The sequence below is a fragment of the Hippocampus comes genome, unplaced genomic scaffold, assembly GCF_001891065.2.
Source record: "Hippocampus comes isolate QL1 unplaced genomic scaffold, H_comes_QL1_v1.1 scaffold106, whole genome shotgun sequence".
Lineage (NCBI taxonomy): Eukaryota > Metazoa > Chordata > Actinopteri > Syngnathiformes > Syngnathidae > Hippocampus > Hippocampus comes.
Window position 1 is genome coordinate 680,863 of NW_017842055.1, and position 17,955 is coordinate 698,817.

The 17,955-nt window shown below is 44.4% G+C and overlaps 3 protein-coding genes across 4 annotated transcripts; 2 read left to right on the forward strand and 1 right to left on the reverse strand.

The window, feature by feature from the left end:
• Positions 1 to 2,469: 2,469 nt before the first annotated feature.
• Positions 2,470 to 7,100, reverse strand: pck1 (phosphoenolpyruvate carboxykinase 1 (soluble)). 2 transcript variants are annotated; one of them, XM_019860499.1, is made up of 9 exons: positions 7,003 to 7,100; positions 6,287 to 6,521; positions 5,369 to 5,757; positions 5,106 to 5,293; positions 4,867 to 5,029; positions 4,558 to 4,782; positions 4,347 to 4,478; positions 3,553 to 3,648; positions 2,470 to 3,426 (listed from the first exon to the last, which is right to left on the reverse strand). In XM_019860499.1, the coding sequence occupies exons 2-9, from the start codon at positions 6,508 to 6,510 to the stop codon at positions 2,969 to 2,971; spliced, it is 1,875 nt and encodes a 624-aa protein (XP_019716058.1). In that variant the 5' UTR covers positions 6,511 to 6,521; positions 7,003 to 7,100; the 3' UTR covers positions 2,470 to 2,968. The 2 variants fall into 2 exon arrangements, with proteins under 2 accessions (XP_019716058.1, XP_019716057.1); XM_019860498.1 differs by having other exon boundaries at positions 5,106 to 5,757.
• A 2,346-nt stretch (positions 7,101 to 9,446) lies between these two features.
• On the forward strand, positions 9,447 to 11,060 carry LOC109510272 (uncharacterized protein C20orf85). Its single transcript, XM_019860454.1, has 3 exons — positions 9,447 to 9,465; positions 9,525 to 9,691; positions 10,741 to 11,060. The coding sequence occupies exons 1-3, from the start codon at positions 9,447 to 9,449 to the stop codon at positions 10,888 to 10,890; spliced, it is 336 nt and encodes a 111-aa protein (XP_019716013.1). The 3' UTR covers positions 10,891 to 11,060.
• Positions 11,061 to 11,637: 577 nt separating this feature from the next.
• LOC109510302 (charged multivesicular body protein 4b-like) lies at positions 11,638 to 16,540 on the forward strand. Its single transcript, XM_019860503.1, has 6 exons — positions 11,638 to 11,764; positions 11,888 to 12,078; positions 14,645 to 14,822; positions 15,020 to 15,134; positions 15,214 to 15,340; positions 16,132 to 16,540. Exons 2-6 carry the CDS (start codon positions 11,889 to 11,891, stop codon positions 16,194 to 16,196), a joined length of 675 nt encoding a protein of 224 aa, XP_019716062.1. The 5' UTR covers positions 11,638 to 11,764; position 11,888; the 3' UTR covers positions 16,197 to 16,540.
• Positions 16,541 to 17,955: the final 1,415 nt, after the last annotated feature.

Below are 17,955 nucleotides of genomic sequence, written 5' to 3' on the forward strand. Positions count from 1 at the left end.
AAAACTGGCAGATTTTTTTATGTTTTTTTTTTTTTTTTTTTGGTAGCGGTGATAACGATTTATGTTGTAATGTGTGTATATATTTAAAAAACTAAACAGACAAAATCGGCCGATTTTACAAGCGCTATTCTCGACTGAATAAATGGTCGGGCCCTAGTTGTTTGTTGTGCAACATTCCCAAGTTGACGCATGTTCGATTTTGCATTCAATGTGTACTCGTGTGACGTTCGCGTCGATGTTGCCGCCAAGAAAAACAAAACGGTCCCGAACTGTTCTTGTTGTTGTTTGATGGTTGGAATCATTTCAATTTGGTATCTGGTCGAAATAAATTTCTTTTGTACAAACTTTTGTATGTTTTTTTTGTCACACTTTATCGTTCAATTTTCCAGCTCCTCATGTGCACACCTTGGCCATCTTGGGTTTGCATCATTTTCATTTCAGCAATTTTCACATTGTTCATAGAAACGTCTCAACCCCTCTCTCACTTCATCAGTTTGGCACTAATATTAGTTGTTCTTTCCTTTGAGTGCTGTTTTGTTGTCTGTCTACGTGTATTGTTTCACTGTTTGTCTTCAATCTGTTGTTTAACAAAGAGACACACACAAAGTATGTATTTATTTCATTTGGTTAAATTGAGCGGATCATCGCCATTCATGCATGGCACCACACTGCCCCTGAGAGGCCACAGCGGGAAGTTATTTGTGTTGCTTGTTTTTATTGTATTGCTGGGATTTGAATAAATTATTTTCTTGTTGTTCTTTTAAGTCATATTAAAAGTTGATTTTTGGTCGTTGAATAAATACTATGATTTGAAATAATTCATAGTTGTGTGAATTGAACAGTCAGCAAGGGATTTTTATTGATTTTTTTTTTTGAGGCATTCAAAACATTTTGTTGTCTGTGTTTGAAAAGGTGCAATGGCAGCTCGTATGCAGCAGGTGGCAGGCTCGGCCAAATTCTGAGGAACACAAACAGATCTTTTGCATATCGACTTCCTCCCTTTCACATTTCTTCACCTGTTCAAACCATTCCAACTTCAAATTGTTTTGCTGAATCGCGCCATTTTCGGAACTATTTATAATGTCTCCCAAAATTCCCAAATGCAGAGCTAGCTATCTTACACATATACTTCCGTATTCTCATTTTCTTGATCAATTTGAACATATAACTGTGATGATGTTTGTATTACTTACTTTTACTTTTATTTTCCTTTCATAATTTTTGTTTGCATTTTGTCATGTTATTGTATGTTTTATATATGTTCAATAAACAAACAAACAAACAAACAAACAAACAATTCAAATCATTCCGATTTCAAACTGATCAGCTCCACAACCTTCTAACTCTCACAATTCCAGAACATAATTCCTGCTCTTTCCACATTTTCCCCACCCACACGACAAGTCAGGTCAAGGAATTCACGAATTCCATTGTCTGGTTGCGGTATGACGCGTCGATGGAGACGAAACAGAATGAGTACGTACCCATAAACATGTTTTTGTAAGAAGTAGACCTTGTTCCGGTTGTTTTGTGTGTGTGTGTGTGCGTGTGTGTGTGTGTGTGTGTGTGTGTGTCTTTCCCAGAAGTGCGGAAACCAAGACGAGTGCTGTTGAAAACATGTCAGTGATTATTAACTTTGTCCACCGTCATTATCTTTACGTTACACAACAGCTGAGAGCAACAACACTCAAGAACGCTTTCAACCACTTCATTGTTCCGCCTTCCATTTCACGATCCTTTCGGCTTGCGTAGTTTTTCACTAACATCAGTTTTTGTCATCAGCAAAAAATATAGATTCATTCTCAAAACTTCTTATCCCTTCAAATTCCCGTTTGTCGCTGTAATGTGCAGGGTGGAAAACAATGTTGTTGTTTTTTTTTAAATGACATTCTTATATCGTCTTTGTAAAAACTCTGTTCCTTACCTTGCCGATAGCAAATCATTTCTTTTTCTTCCACGACCAAAATTAAATTGTAAATATTCTTCATGGTCAACAAAGCCGATTTGCACCTCAGAACTGCATCGTTTAGTTGCTCCATTGGAGTTGGGGAGATTTATGCCACTTTTTTTCAGACCAATACCAGTACGAATATTCGCTCTTTGATACCGGGTACTCGCGCCAACTACTGCCGAGGAGGACTTACTCAATGTTGTTATTATTATTTTTTTGGGCCATGTAAGTGTATTAGTGGACTGATATCGGCAACCTCCACGAGGACAGATCTCTTCAAATAAGGCAGGAATCGGCCTGATATCGAAACCTGCCATCGGTAGTCTCTCATCCCTAACTGGAGTGCACGGAGCCATTCAAAGGCCTCATCCGAAGAGGGGGATGCACAAACAACGCAAACTGCTTGCAAATAAATTGTTTTTCATCGTTAACAGAATGTGGCCAAAGATTTTCTTGTATCCTTTGTTATAAGTCAACATGTTGCTGTTCTGCTCGACGAATGAAACTACACAGTCAAATCTTGGTACAGGATCTCCAAGTGTTTATTACAGTCGTACAGACAAATGTTTTCAAATCAGATTTCCACCAAATCTCAGAAAAATGGATGTACAGTGTATAAAAATAAATTAAGTCAGAAAATAAGAGAAACAAGAAACCTGAAGTGAGCCTTGGATGTTATTGAAATATAAATTACCATGAAATAAATGTAGGCAAGACAAACAGTTTGGTGACTGAAGCGCTAGCAGTTAGCGCTGGATGCGAGCCACTCAGTAGGAATGCCACGAATTCCGCTGCTTGCAGTTAACATTGGGGGTGAACCCCGCAGTCTCTATTCTGCAAATTTTCACCCATTATGAGTTGGCCTGGAACGTATAACCCCCCCCCCTTCCAGATAAACCAGGATTCACTGTGAAATTGATCACTTTGATTTACTTGCGGTTAGCCAAAAATGATTAGCATGCTCAAGGAAGGTTCCCAACCTTTCGAATTTTCTCGAGCTACTTTCCTTTTTTTTTTTCATATTTGGTTGACCCTCTGCCGAAGGAGTTCCAGCTGCCTTGCCACCTCGTCGGGAAGGTCGTCGTTCACCTGCGTGGTGAAGAACTTCCCGATCTCTTCCACCTCCTTCTGCCAGAAATCCCGGTCCAGAGCAAAGAGCTGTTCCAGGTCCACTGGCTCCCTCAAGCCATCCAGGTGTAAGGAATGACGGCACGGTAGGTAGCCCACGGCGGAGGGCATCGCTCCGGTCTCGCCGTTCAGTCGGCGGAACATCCAATCCAGGATGCGGATATTTTCCCCAAAACCGGGCCAGAGAAAACCAGCGGTGGGGCTTTTGCGGAACCAGTTGACGTGGAAGATCTTGGGCAGCTTGACATTGGCTCGCTCCGCCATGCTGAGCCAATGCGACAGGTAATGACCGAAGTTGTAGCCGAAGAAGGGGCGCATGGCGAACGGGTCGTGCATGATCTCCTTGCCTGGGACCGGGAATGAGGGCGAGTCAGTTGACTACCATTCTTGGTACGACTTCTTGGCATTCGGTGGGATTAGGTCACGTGCGCAAGTCTGAACGTTTGAGTTCCCGAGCGTCTTACAAGACCTACCTTTGTGTTCCGCCGCGGCAGTAGCCTCCGAACGCATGGCGGCTCCGACAAAGACGCCGTGCTGCCAGCTGAACGCTTCGTAGACGAGCGGGACGCCTGAAAACCAGAAAGATACCTTTAGTTATGGACATTACCGATTTCTTAAGGCTCCTTTGACATCTAAAGTATAGTTTGATTTCTCTGGTCCAAATTTGTTCATGATCTGTAAACTTGATTAATTCATTGTATTCAAGTTGCTTTTACAAGAGAACTGGGACAAACTTGAGAAACTGCAAATGTCTCGGTATTCTCTTGGTGGAAGAAGAAGAGGTAGCTGGAGACAAGGAAGTCTTGGCTTCCGGATACGTGGAAAAAAATGTATGGAGGCGCAATGCTCATATTTCTCAGACCGCAAACAAAAGCCAGCCACAGGACTCCTCTGGGGTCAAACCTGATGCCATCATGTGCTGCTTGTACCAGATCAAGTTTGGATTGCTTTTACAACTGTTAAGAGTAAGAAGTAGAAATCTAAATTGAAACTGCACCAAGACCTCGTATACGCCTGAAGGACGAGGTTGAACCCAAGAGAATTTGACTGGAAACAGGAAAGTTTGGTTTCCCTAACTGACACCTCCCTCCCCTCCACGTCCCAGCCGCAAATAAATGCAAGACTACGGATGAATGGCTATCTGTAATGTTTCACTGCCTGACAGAACGCAGAGGACGGCACCAGGAGTCCAATCGGGGTAAATTGTAGCAAACCGGGCTGAAGCTCACGCAAATCCGATCTGGAACTCAGACTCTTTCCGACTCACCCTCGGGCCGGCGGCCCCCAAAGATGATGGCTTCGATGGGGACGCCTTCGGGTGATTCCCACAGTGGATCGATGATGGGGCACTGATCGGCAGGAGTGCAGAAGCGGGAGTTGGGGTGGGCGCAAGGTTCTCCTAAACAAACCGGGGGGAACGTATCCCAAGTCATCGTCTTGCATTTTGGGCCTTTTCTGCTGTTTTCACCATCTCTCACCATCCTCTGGGCTCCAAGGTTTGTTCTTCCAGGAAGTAACAGTGACGCCGTCGGGCAGAACTTCGTCCATGCCCTCCCAGCGCACGCCTCCGTCGCTGGTCTCCGCCACGTTGGTGAAGATGGTGTTCTTGGCAATGGTGGCCATGGCATTGGGGTTGGTCTTGGCGGAGGTGCCGGGCGCGACTCCGAAGAAGCCGTTCTCCGGGTTGATGGCTCTCAGGCGACCTCGTGAGAAGGGAACGACGGGAACAATAAGAAAACGAGACGTGGGAAAGGGGCGGCGGGCGGGCTCCTGTGACGGTTCCTCACCTTGGCGGTCAAACTTCATCCAGGCAATGTCGTCTCCCACGCACTCCACCTTCCAGCCGGGTAGCGTGGGGCTCAGCATGGCCAGGTTGGTCTTCCCGCAGGCGCTGGGGAACGCCGCCGCCATGTACTTTTTCTGGCCCGCGGGGTCGGTGACGCCCAGGATCTGAGCGACACGCAAGTTGGGTACCGATTCTGCAGGGTGGGTTCTGGCGGGCAAACGAGAGCGTTGGGCGTTTTACCAGCATGTGCTCTGCCAGCCAGCCTTCCTCCTTGGCGAGGCGCGAGGCGATGCGCAGGGCGAAGCACTTCTTGCCGAGCAGGGAGTTCCCGCCGTAGCCGCTCCCGAAAGAGACGATCTGCCGCCGTTCCGGGATGTGGGCGATCAGGGTCTGCTCCGGGTTACAAGGCCAGTTGTTCACCAGCGGCCCTGAAGACAAGGCGACATGCGGCCTTACTTCCTCGGAGGAGGCCTCGAGCCGCGCCGTGAGAGAAGTCCACATACTTTGAAGTGGAAGCGGGCAACCGACAGAGTGCAGACAACGAACGAAGTCGTCGGTCCCGAGGGCGGCCAGAACCGCCTTTCCCATGCGGGTCATCACCCTCATGCTCGCTACCACGTAGGGCGAGTCCGTCAGCTCCACGCCAATCTTGGACAGCGCCGAGCCGACCGGTCCCATGCTGAAAGGGATCACGTACATGGCGCGGCCCTTCATGCAGCCCGGGAAGCGCCGAGCGACGGCTTTGTCGAATTCCTCCGGGGACATCCAGAGGCCCAGCTGGCTCACGCCGCCCTCCGCGGGCGTCGGCACCGCGTCGTGGCGGTCACGGGTCACGATCACCGTCCGGCTCTCCACCCGGGCTACGTCCCGAGGGTCTGTCCTGGCCAGCCAGCTGCCGAGGGGACAAAGTATTGAAACACCTCCAAGGAGTGAAAAGTGAAGTAGATGGACAATATGGACAAAGTACTCGGTCGAAAGCATCGGCAAAATTTGAAAAGAAAAGGATTCGGGCACCAACTGCGGAGTTGCTCCAAAGTATTGGCAAGCGTAGCGGACGTGACGAGTAAAACTGAGCACTTTGGACAAAAGCATCGAGACGTGGACAGCAAGCGAAAAGTGACGAAAATGCGCCAAGTCCAACAAAAGTGTTGGGACAAACGGGAACAAAGGTATTGGGACGGGACGTGGGTGAAAATCTTACAGAACTCAAACGAGAGGAAAAAAGTGGAATCTGGACAAAAGTATTGGGACACGAAAAGTGAAGGAAATGCGGGAATTGTTTGCTGTTGCGAGGGGATCGTCCTGACTGGTTTGACTGGTTTTCTTTCCGCTCTGTTGTACACGAACAAGCAAAACATCCCGGAGAGCCTTGACATTCCAAATTGCGTGCAGGCTTTGAACATTTTGTGCACTTGGCCTACCAGTTGTGATACTTGCGCAACTTCTTGATCATGCCCTGCTCCTCCAGCCGGGCCAAGATGGCGCGGTTTTCCTCGTCGGAGCCGTCGCAGATGTGGAGGGCGTCCGGCTGGCAGAGCGTCACGTTGGCCTCCACGAACTCCCGGACGGCCGGGCTGAGGGCGCTCAGTTCGCCCCGCAGCACCCGAGGCGCGTCTCGCTTCGGAGACTGTAGCTGAGGAGGCATGGCGATGGACTCTGAAGGGGGGCACGGTGCGGGGTCAAAGACGTCGTGACAAACATTAACTTAGAAGCTAACTCTAGAAAGAAAAAAAAAAAAAAAACAACTAACCACCTCAATTAATGAAGAAGTGGCATATCAAACTGACTTGACAACGAATCGACAAATAAAGTAACCAACAAGTAATACCAGTCACCGGTCACTAACTACCTGACGACAAACTTCAAGTGAGCCGCGATTGGTTGTTACCTGAGCCCTGAGCAACTTGATGTCATTTTCAGTTGACAGAAAGATGGCTAAAAACAGGTGCATTTTGCTGCTTATCTCCTATTCTACAAACAGAATATTCATCAGAACGCCGTGTTTCAATTAGCGGAGGCACGTAGAACATGTTATTGGAAAGAAAACATTGGAGTTGACTTCCCCTTGAAGAAACCGAGAAAATAAGGTGACAAGCGATAACGCATCATGTAGTATGGAAGAAGTGCGGGGACTGACCTGAATTGTTATCGGGTTTCCGTTGCTTATGGTGAGCTCATCCAGCGTTTGTGCGCCTATGTGTGTCTCACTAAGGTGCGCTCTTTTTATCCTCTGGGACGTCCCTCATGAAGGTGTGGCCCGGCCCGGCCCGGCCAGGGTTGCGGGGGGGGGTCTCCCGTGCGTCTGGACCGCTTGTTCTTTTCGGGATCAATGATTCATTCCAGAACCTTTAGGCCGCTGACGGAAGTGGTTTGATGAAAACTTTACAGCCTATTGATTATTGATCATCTTATCTGCGGCCCCCGCTGCCGCACAGATAAAATATCCCATGATGAGCAGCGCTTGCCTTTGAACTTTGACCCACTTTGACGTAAGTTGATGGCATGACTCCGTCACCGGATGACCCTGGGCGTCTTCTTACCTGAGCCAATCGAAAAGGGAATAGCATCCATGTATGTACTGTATAGCACGTATTGTTTGGATCAATTCATAGATAGAAGAATATTGTTTTTGTTTTTTTGCACATTTGGTTGTTTATGAAGTCATTCATTTATTATTTATTTGTTTATTTGTTTGTTCGTAAATCAGTCCATTTATTTATTTTTTGTTTGGGAGATGGTTAGTTAGTTAGTTAGTTAGTTAGTTAGTTAGTTAGTTAGTTAGTTAGTTAGTTTGCTTACTCACTTCTTAGTATGTCCACTATTTAGTTATTTAGTGAGGTAGGCGGGTCACTATCTAGTTTGTTAGTTTGCCAGCTCGCTAGTTCATTTTTCTTTTGGTTAGTTCGTCAGTGGTATTTATTGATGCATGTATTTATTTGTGTCTAGATTTCTTTATGCGGGGCAGTGACTCAACAGATGCAGCATCTTAAGCTGTCTTGGGGTGCGTGACAGTTGGCACCCACTGTGGTCATGTGCTTTAGCATCACCGCCGGTCGACGGGTGAACAGACTTGGCTCTCTGTGTCTTATTTACAGGCAAACAGGAAGGAAGGCGACCCGATCGCAACACGGTCACGCCAGCGATGCCACACACGGTGCGTGTTATGTAAGGCCCTCAGCGCTGTGGTTTATGGACGACACGCTCAATTGCATCATTCGTCAAGTTGTAAAAGAAAACACAAAACATCCTCTGAATCTTTACACCGCTCATTAAAAGACTTTGGAGACACTGCCAGTGCTGACATCAGCACAAGACATTGCAACTGGACTCACCGAAAGTCTATCACTTCAACAACACCGAACGTGATTCTGAAACGGAGCAATTTTTAACCCAGATAATTTTCAGTTCTACTTATTTTCAATCCATTTTTTTTTTTATTCAAAGGATTTCAAGCTGTCATCATTTTGAACCGTGAACTTAGTTTGTTAGCTAGCTTGTAACTCTGTTTTTTCATTTGTTAGTTAGTTGGTTTTTCCGACAGTTTAACAGATCGAGCAGTTTGTTCATTTGTCACCTGGCTTATTTGTTGAGTAATTTCTTAGCTCGTTTGTTCAATATTACGTTAACGACAGTGAGCTTGTTGTTCAGTAATGGGTTAGCTAGTTAGTCAGTTTGTTTGCTATTTTTTTTTTTACCATACTTTTGATTGTTTATCACTTTGTCAATGAGTGACTTCTTTTGTTAATAGGTTTGTTAGTTGGTCAGCTAGTTAGTTTGTTCATTTATTTATCAGTAAGTGTTGGTCAAAAACTAAGGTAAGCGCTTTGACACTCAGCGTTTAGCCTCTTGACTCCAACATCAGCATCCACGACATGCACATCAAACAGTGTTGAAATGCAAACACAAGTCAACGGAGAACACGCACACGCATACAAGGTTGCTGACGTCAACGTGTGGATCAAGGTGCACATTTTACCACTGATGCGCAAGTAGCGGTACAGTATATGGCTCAATCAAACATGTTGTTCATGTCAACTTTTTTTTCTGGGAATATTTTCTGTGCACGCATACATTGTATTAAATTTATTCTTCAATCATGAATCCATCCGAGGTTGGACTGCAGCCTGAATTATCAATGCGTACTTTGTCAAAAGGTCTCATTATGGGTTCTAAGACTTCAGTCTAAATTCTGTGATTTTCACTTGCCGTACATGCTGTACTATTGTCCAAGAGCCATATTTTCACGTTTCGCTTCTTGTAGGTGTCCCAATGCTTTTGTCCGTAACAGCTGAGCCCGTCGAATTCATCTACATTTGATAGGAGCGCCACTTTGAGTTCATCCTGTGCGACGACCTCTCTTTTGATTGACAGGTCAAAGTTGACTCTTTTGTGTCTCACTGTTGCCATGGTGATATCATGTAGCCACGGTGACAGGAAACAGGTTAGTCTGTGTGTCACTTACACACACATGTAACATGAGCCGGCCCGGGAGGCACTACACCACATCACACACACACACACACACACACACACACACACACACACACACACACACACACACACACACACACAGTAGGAAAGATGGCAGAGGAGACGCGCTGTGAGCCCGTTAACTTTGTACATCAGGATGAAATATGGTAAATATATTTTGATAATGATTATGGGAATATCCGCGGTTATATGACTGTGTGTGCACGTGTGTTTGTTTGGGTGCGTGGAAGTGCAGGAAAGCACATGTCAATGCAGAAAGGGATTCGGCAGATGTGTGGCCAAATAAGTGGGGTTTCCTCACACACCTTTACGAGGAGGTACGGCCATCAATGTGTGTTTGTGCGCGTGTGTGTGTGTGTGTGTGTGTGTGTGTGTGTGTGTGTGTGAGTGACCTTTTGCTTATTTCAGTATGAGGTGGACAGCATTAATTTGAAGAAAGCATCTTCAGTGGAACCTCCCAAACAACCTCCAAGTCCTCCAGAGGTATGAACATTTAGCTACCAAGTTACCAATGTACCTATTAGCAACCTACCTATTTACTTCCCACCTCTTGTACGAGAACCTACCGACTAATTAATTTTGGTACCTAGGTGCTCACCTACCTAGCTAACGATCTAGCTACCTAATTGGCAATCATAGGCCACGACTTTTTGCAGCTCTAATTATATCTCCCACTATGAGACATTTAAGTGACAAAAATATTCACAAAATATCAAGAAAAAATCTTCTCTCATTCTGATTGCTGCAGTAAATCATGGAATTGCTAGGTTAATCCAACAAGTTCGGTGTGCAGTTTTTCTTTTCACCACACGGTGACAGCATTTTCTGAGAATATGTTTGACAAGCGCACCGTTTGTCCACCTTGGGAGATAGCAGCACTTTTTGTGGTGTCATAAATAGAGGCCTACCACTGCCAAATAGAACAGCAAACAGAATAAGAAAGGGTGTATTAAAAGATTCCTGGTGAACATTATTTTGTCACTTCAGTGTCCCATTTCTCCATCATGAGAGATATCAGCAAAATTAAGCTGAAGTAGGTAGTCGTCTAGCACTGTATCGTACCGCAGCAGGAGAGATGGGCAACTGGTGGCCCCTGGATTATAATTTTTTTTAAAAGTATTATTTTATTTTATTTTTTTAAACTGAAAAGCCCCAAAATAGTCAAAAACACCGAAAAACACTCAACATACGTTTCCCATGGAAAAAAAATATATATATTCGAAAAAGAAAAAACAACCTCCAGGTATGACATTGTAAATTGCAATATCACCACTAGATGGGATCCCAATCCAAACAATGTCCCAAACTACCTGACTATAACTGCCTTACCCACAGTACCTTCCTACGTCCTCCCAATTGACCTAAAGTCTTTGTACGTCGTCAGGTTGGTGCCTCCCCCCCGGTGCCGCAAACCAGTCAGGCAGTGATTGGCTGGCGTTCAGCCCATGCCCATCTTGGTCTGGAAATGTCTGGCATGCTGCAACACGGCCGGCGCAGTTTTCTCAAGGAGCTCTGCTGGCCTCGACGGGTCTAACAGGAGGCAGATGAACTGCATTGGGTTCTTTCTTTTTCGTTAAGTTTGTTGCATCTTATACAGTATCAAGCTTTTGACGAACAAGAGTTCTTGCGTTGTTACAGAAGCCTTATTCCTTTTTATGTCCTAGCCCTTCAAATTCCATGATTTTTGTTCAATGCATATGTCGGAAAAACAGTATCAAAAATAGTGTCTTTTTATAGAGCCTACAGTATCTTCAGTACAATACCACATTTTTTTTCTATTGTTAATGTAAAAAATACATTATTGCAAAGTTTAAAGAGCAAAAGTCGGAAATGGCATCAGCCACAAATAAGTTTCATTACATTTGTATTAACACATATGTTTTTCAATAATAATAATAACAGTAATAATAATAAAGCAAGTAAGGGGACACAAATGGCCAGCATACAATGTTAATTGTATAATGTTGGTGGGTGTATGTTATCCATTTAGCATTTAACTTTTGGAGGCCTTTCTGTAAGAAAAGCTATGTGAAATGACGTAGGTTTGACTTATTTGACGGCGGTGGTAATGTTTTGACCGGCATGGAGCCTGCAATCAACTGTTATGCAAAGTAAACAACAATTCACTTGATCGTGCATTCGTTGTTAATTTTTTTTTTACTTAATTTATTTATGATCGATTATTCATTATTAATACATCTAATTCATTTCATTTCCACCTGTAATGTTGCTTTGACGGTGAATCACATATCATCTTTTGTTGTGGTGGTGACTCGGTCACACCTGTCCACTTTGGGCGGGAAACTTCCTTGGTGAGTCACGGCTCGGCGTTGACGTCATGACATCGTGAGACCCGTATGGAAAAGGCGGAAGTACACGGAAAACAACATCAGCGACACCAGCGCCAGGTCGCCAGGCACTTTCGACTCTACTCGGCTCGGCTGGGCGGCCAGATTTAGCCACGAAGGGGAAAAAAAAAGGAAAGCTTGAACTTTATTTCTTTACTAACACAATCGTCTTGGGTCCACAAGCATGTCGCTGTTCGGAAAGTGGTTCGGCACCGGCGGCGGGGGTAAAAGCGGCAAGGGGCCCACACCCCAGGAGGCTGTCCAGAAACTCCGAGAGACCGAGGAGATGTTGGCAAAAAAGCAGGAATTCCTCGAAAAGAAAATCGAGCAAGAAATCATGACGGCCAAGAAGCATGGGATGAAGAACCAGCGAGGTGAGGGGGCCCGAAAAAAACGGCCCGCAGTCGCTTTCGTTCATCACCTCGTTAGCACGCAAGCTAACTGGACGTCGATCCATTTTTAAATCACCTTGACAGGCGGCGGCGAAAGAAAAAAAAAAAAAACCTTGGGAAAGTACTCACACTGCACCTAAATGAATATACTCACGCTTTACGCGAGTAAAAGTACAAATGGTTGTCCAAAAGAGAAAGAAGGGCAAACAAATTCGACTTCTTTGTTTAAAGTGCAAATGTACTATAGGACTGCAAGCTGCAGCTAACAATTATTTTTAACAATTTATTAATTTGTCGTTTTGGGGGGCACTAGTCGGTGAATCGGATTAAAAACAAACTTTAACCCGCCTCAAAACTCACTTGTATTCTTTGGCATTTGACTCAGCGTGACTTAGATTCGTTCTTGGTTTTGCTGTTCGGTGCTTTCTACCGTCTTTATTACCGATTTGCTTTACTGTTTGTTGTATATGTTAAATTGCTCCATGTACAGCACTTTGTATGCAGCGATGGCTGTTTGAAAGTGCTCGAGAAATACACTTGAGTTGAGTTTAATTCCTATACCGATATTCCGTACCAAAATTAGCAAAAATGCTCATCATTGTTTTCTCAAGTGAAAGCAGATGTTTTTTTGCGTTTGCCATGTGTTCGATGAACAGCTTCTTCCGTTCTCCTGATGGCGACATACACATTCTACTACCTACCGTGACACATACTCAGATGATACAGGACTCGGTTTGAGCTGCCCAAACCTGTCCAACTTCCAACATGTTGGCATTTTTCTACCTCATGATCAATAGGACTTGCTGATTTAACCTCCAATCTTTATCTTCAACACAAAAGCTATGCTGATCCCCAAGCCAAAGCAATGCAATGTCGCCGTTTGCCAAATGTTCACAGCAGTCAATGAGTTCATTGTTTGTCATTCGGGACGATATGAGCGACCTCAACTGTACGACTTTCTTTGAATGTACAGCATTTTCGAAGCACCATTTTTAATAATGTTCTTTCATAGTCCTACGAAAGCGGTAAAAATATCATCTTCACTAGCAAACATAACATTTTCCCCAACTCCAAACTTAAAGCAAATAATAAAAGAAAATATTTACACCTCTGGCAAATTAAATATGATTTTTAAATATGTTAATATTGTTGATACTTCAGGATGTGAACAAGGTTCTTATTAATTTTTGTGTTGGACACCCAAACGGTTTCTGAGAAATTATTATGATTATTTTCTGGATCATGTCAGTCGGTCAGTGGGTAGCAAAGGAATGCTATAGTGGAAATGGTGATCATTTAGCAGAGTTTTGCCTGCCTTGGGCAATATGGAGTCTTTGTTTGGGCTTCCTTTCAAGCACCTATGGTAAACCTCTCACGTGCTACGTCAGCTGCGCTATTTAGACGTGCAGGTGGGGGGGAACTTGAATTTCGACATAGCTAAATGGCGACGGACAAGCTTCTTTGAAAAGCGGTATCATACCAACAAAATGACGCCTCACATGACGGCCGCTCGACAAACACGAGCATGCAGTGGAACCTCTCGGGTAGGAGGTTGGCTGAGCCGTGTGGCCTGAAAGAAAATGCCACCAAAAAAAAAAAAAAAAAAATGTTGATTCATGTGAAGATGTGATGTTGTCGAAGTCAAGCAAAATGCACTCATGTTTGCGGGATGCGCATCATGTTTCGACTTTTGGTTTTGTTTTTCGGTCCACTCCTCTTTTTAGTCTTTCCAGTCAACCAGGGCATCCGTGCTTGTCTTTTCAGATGTTGTTTGGCCCATTGGCCCACTCGCTCAGCCTAAAAGCTGCTGCCATACGTTTTAATCAGATGAGGTTTAATCTGATTTAAAAAAAAAAAAAAAAAAAAGAGTCCTGCCTCACTGGGATTACAGTCTGTTCTGTCTGCCGAGGCACATGTGTTTCCTTCACAATTTGCACAGGACGTTTTGGGAGAAATCAGCATTTAGATGGTGTTGTCAGAGTATGTTTTTTTTTTTTTTTTTATGTGTGCACTCCAGTCCTGATCCCGATCTGTGTTGATGGTGACGATGTAAATTTGTCATGAATCCATCCCAGACCTCTAAAACATAATGCCAGAGAATGGAAGGAATTGTAAGAAAAAAACTGGTCTGTTTAGATTTAAAAAAAAAAAAAAAAAGGATAGCTGCATGATATGTACTGAATGAAGTATTTGTATGCTGGATATGGGCCTTGAAGGGTGTGGCCTATTAAGAGCCATCAGCAGATGGAGGCGGTTAATCTGCATGTGAGCGTCTAGTGATGAGCCGTGGCCTACATCAGCACCTTGCGAGTCTTGTATTTGTGTTTTGACTGTTTTCCTGCTTCACTAAATACGACCGTGGCTCTCCTTGCCTACATGCGGGCACATCACAGTATCTTTAATTGCAATTTTTTTTTTTCAATTGACTCGCAACTCAATTTTTAGCTCGCAAAAAAACCCCAACAAAAAACAGTTGTTTACTACTTGACCAGCCGTAACTCCTTCACTACTTTACTTACTTTCTCGCTTGACTTTACGATCCCCGCAGCGGCACTGCAGGCCCTGAAGAGGAAAAAACGCTACAGCAAGCAGCTGGAGCAGATCGACGGCACACTGTCCACCATCGAGTTCCAACGGGAGGCGCTCGAGAACGCCAACACCAACACGGAAGTGCTGAAGAACATGGGCTTCGCCGCCAAGGCCATGAAGGCCGCGCACAAAGAGCTGTGAGAGAACGTGCACGCACACATACGCGCATGAACAGGAATGGTTTATGTGTATGTAAAACGGTCGATTTATAATATGTTCTCATTTTCAAATTCATATTTTTAAAACAAGTAGTTTTTTGTGAGCGTGCGCGTGAGGGAAATGAAGACCACGTCGGTGTTAGTGTTGTGACTTTTGCGCGCGTGTCGGACGACAGGAACGTCGACAGCGTGGACGACCTGATGTCGGACATCATGGAGCAGCAGGAGCTGGCGCAGGAAATCACAGACGTCATTTCCAATCCCATCAGTTTCGGCGATCAAGTGGACGAGGTACGAGCGTTGCATCTGCTTTTCACTGCGGTGACGTTTTTTTTTTTTTCCTCTTGACACAAACGACTTGATTCCTCAGGATGAGCTCATGGCCGAGCTGGAGGAGCTGGAGCAGGAAGAGCTGGACAGGAATCTGCTAGACGTGGAAGGAACGCCGGACGTCACCCTGCCCAGCGTCCCGGCCACATCGTTGCCGTCCAGACCAGGTGTGGGTCTGCTCATGTTCGACGCCTGCCAAATTTCATGTTGCAATGTCAAATTGGCCTCAAGCTACATTTAAAAAATGAATAAATAAAATGTCAAATAATCCAGGACACGCTACTAACAGTTGTGAAACTTTTTTTTTTTTGCAATTGAGCACTAAATGGCCGCTTTAGAACCAAAATGGCGGATTTAACTGGTTGGTTTTTTGTGGGGTGCGGGGGGGGGGGGGGGGGACGGTATCCCTCAAAACGTTTTTTTTTTCGTGCGTCTACTCATGATCGTTATGTCTACCGAATTCCATGTGGAATTTTCCCCTCAAAAGTATATAGGCTGTGCGACCAAGAATTCTTCAACTTTTTCGCAAGTGAGCACTAAGTGGCTGCTTTCCAACCAAAATGGCAGACTTCATTTGTATGCTGGGCTTCTTCGGGTCTTTTTGTGGGTCTCCTCAGGATAGACATGTCTACCAAATTTAATGTCGCCAAGTAAAACTTGAGGGACAAACTATTCAAAAACCATTACTATGAAGAAATGAAGTCATTTCAAGAGGGCAAAATAACCCTGAAATGGCTTCCTTGAGCCAAAATGGCCACCTTCCTATCTTTTCAGGCATAGCTTTTTGAGACTTTTTTTTTTTTTTTTTTGTCTCCCCTAATGTATTACAATGGCGACCAAATTTCACGTTGCTAAATCAAACACTTTTTTGCGGGCCACCTGAGACAAACTTGTGATGACCTGTTAGGAGTTTGAGCTCCGCGATAATGTTGCCATTGGTGTTATTGTTGCGTTTCAGCCAGGAAGAAGGAGGAGGAAGACGACCTGGACATGGCCGACCTGCAGGCCTGGGCCACCAACTAAACTCAAGCGGACCACCGTACCTCCAGCTGACAACCATCCTGAAGTATGCACTCATACCGACCTCCCATCATGCATATTTTTCAGGTGGAAGCGGTCAATGTGAACAATGAACTCATTTGTGTGCACAGGTGGTTCCATCCAAAACCACAACAAGTCGTAATATTTGCCCTCCTTATCGTTTGGAAAACAAAGAGAGAGAAAAAGGAGAAAAAAAAGAGAGAGAGACATTTAGGTGACAATGGAAGATGCAGGAGCTGATGTCCCGTTCTGACTTGTCGGGAAGTTTTATAATCTCGCGCTTCAAACTGTGCTGTTCAATAAACAGGACCAAGCCGCCAAAAAAATGTCACTTTACGTGTATTGGAGAAGGTCGCAATTGATGAGCACGCCAGTCTTCAACCTCGACAGGCAATGTGTCCGAAAATGGATGTCAGCATGCAAGATGCGTCACTTTGACAGTTTGCTGTGTGAGGCCTTTTTGTGGTGTTTTGTGTATACAAATGCTGTTTTCGAGAGTGCGTGTTTGTAATCATTTTTTTTCATCACTGACTGTGTGTGTGCGCGTTTGAATGTGCAGCCAGCAACGCGATTTACAACGAGCGTGTCTCAATCAATGATCAATCCAAAGTGAAACATTGTCCACTTTGCGATTGATCCATCATTGGCATAAACAAGTTCAAGGTCCAATTGCATTACGTGGAAACGATCCACTTAAAGAGTGGCCGGATCAGTGGAAATGGTGAAGGGTTTTCGTTTGCAAATGCAAAAAATTTGGCTCAAATTTGAGTTAAAAAATCAAATTGCCACAAAGTGCATCTTGTCATACCTCAAATGAAAGTTCACGATGAGAGCTCTCCTGATCCAGGATTGCTTTCACAATACACCCTCAGTTAATACAGCAAGGACCTTCCCAAAACCTTGTATCAAATTCGGTTGTACCAGTTCAAAAATCAAATTGCAAGAAGCTGTATGGAGTCACACCTCAAATGAAAACTCATGATGTGAGCATTCCTGATCTGTGATTAGCCTCTCAATGTACCCTTATCTAGTATAGTAATGATGCCTGAAAAACGTGATCGAATTTGAGCTGTACCACATCAAAACTAGCTCATTTTATAATGTAAAGACCAAAAATGTTTTTATCAAATTTGGGTCAAACATGTAATTGCATTGAGTGGACATCAAATTGAAGATCGTGGTGATCCTGTACTTTCCGAGCAGTGATTATCTTGTCATTCTGCCCTCACGTTATGAAACAATAATACCCCCAAAAGTATTCATTTATTTATTTTTTGTGACACAGCGGCAAACTTGAAAGATATGAGTGGAAGAGGCAGCTGTTCACAGCGTGATTGCTGACCACAGCTGTGTACTGAAAATGCAATGTTTGGTTGCACTGATTTTATTTGCCCCAATAGTCAAAAATCAGCACTCTGTAACAGCATTTTTAAGGCAACTTCGTATATTTCAGTAATTTGTAAAGCACTCCGTAAATGATACATCGATCAGGAGCATGTTTATTTCTTTTTACTTGTATTGATGAAAGAGGTGGCTCTCTGCCATTATTTTACCCCGTTTGGTGACGGAGGTTGCTTTGACGTTACTCATCCACTAGATGTCCCTAATTTAGTTTTCACTGAAACATCAACGCCGCGAATCTGGTTCAGCAGAATTAAGGAAAGCCTCAAAGATTCATGAAGCTTCACCCGCCCATCTCTAAATATGAGTTGAGCAGCAAAATCCAATCTGTTTTTGTCCA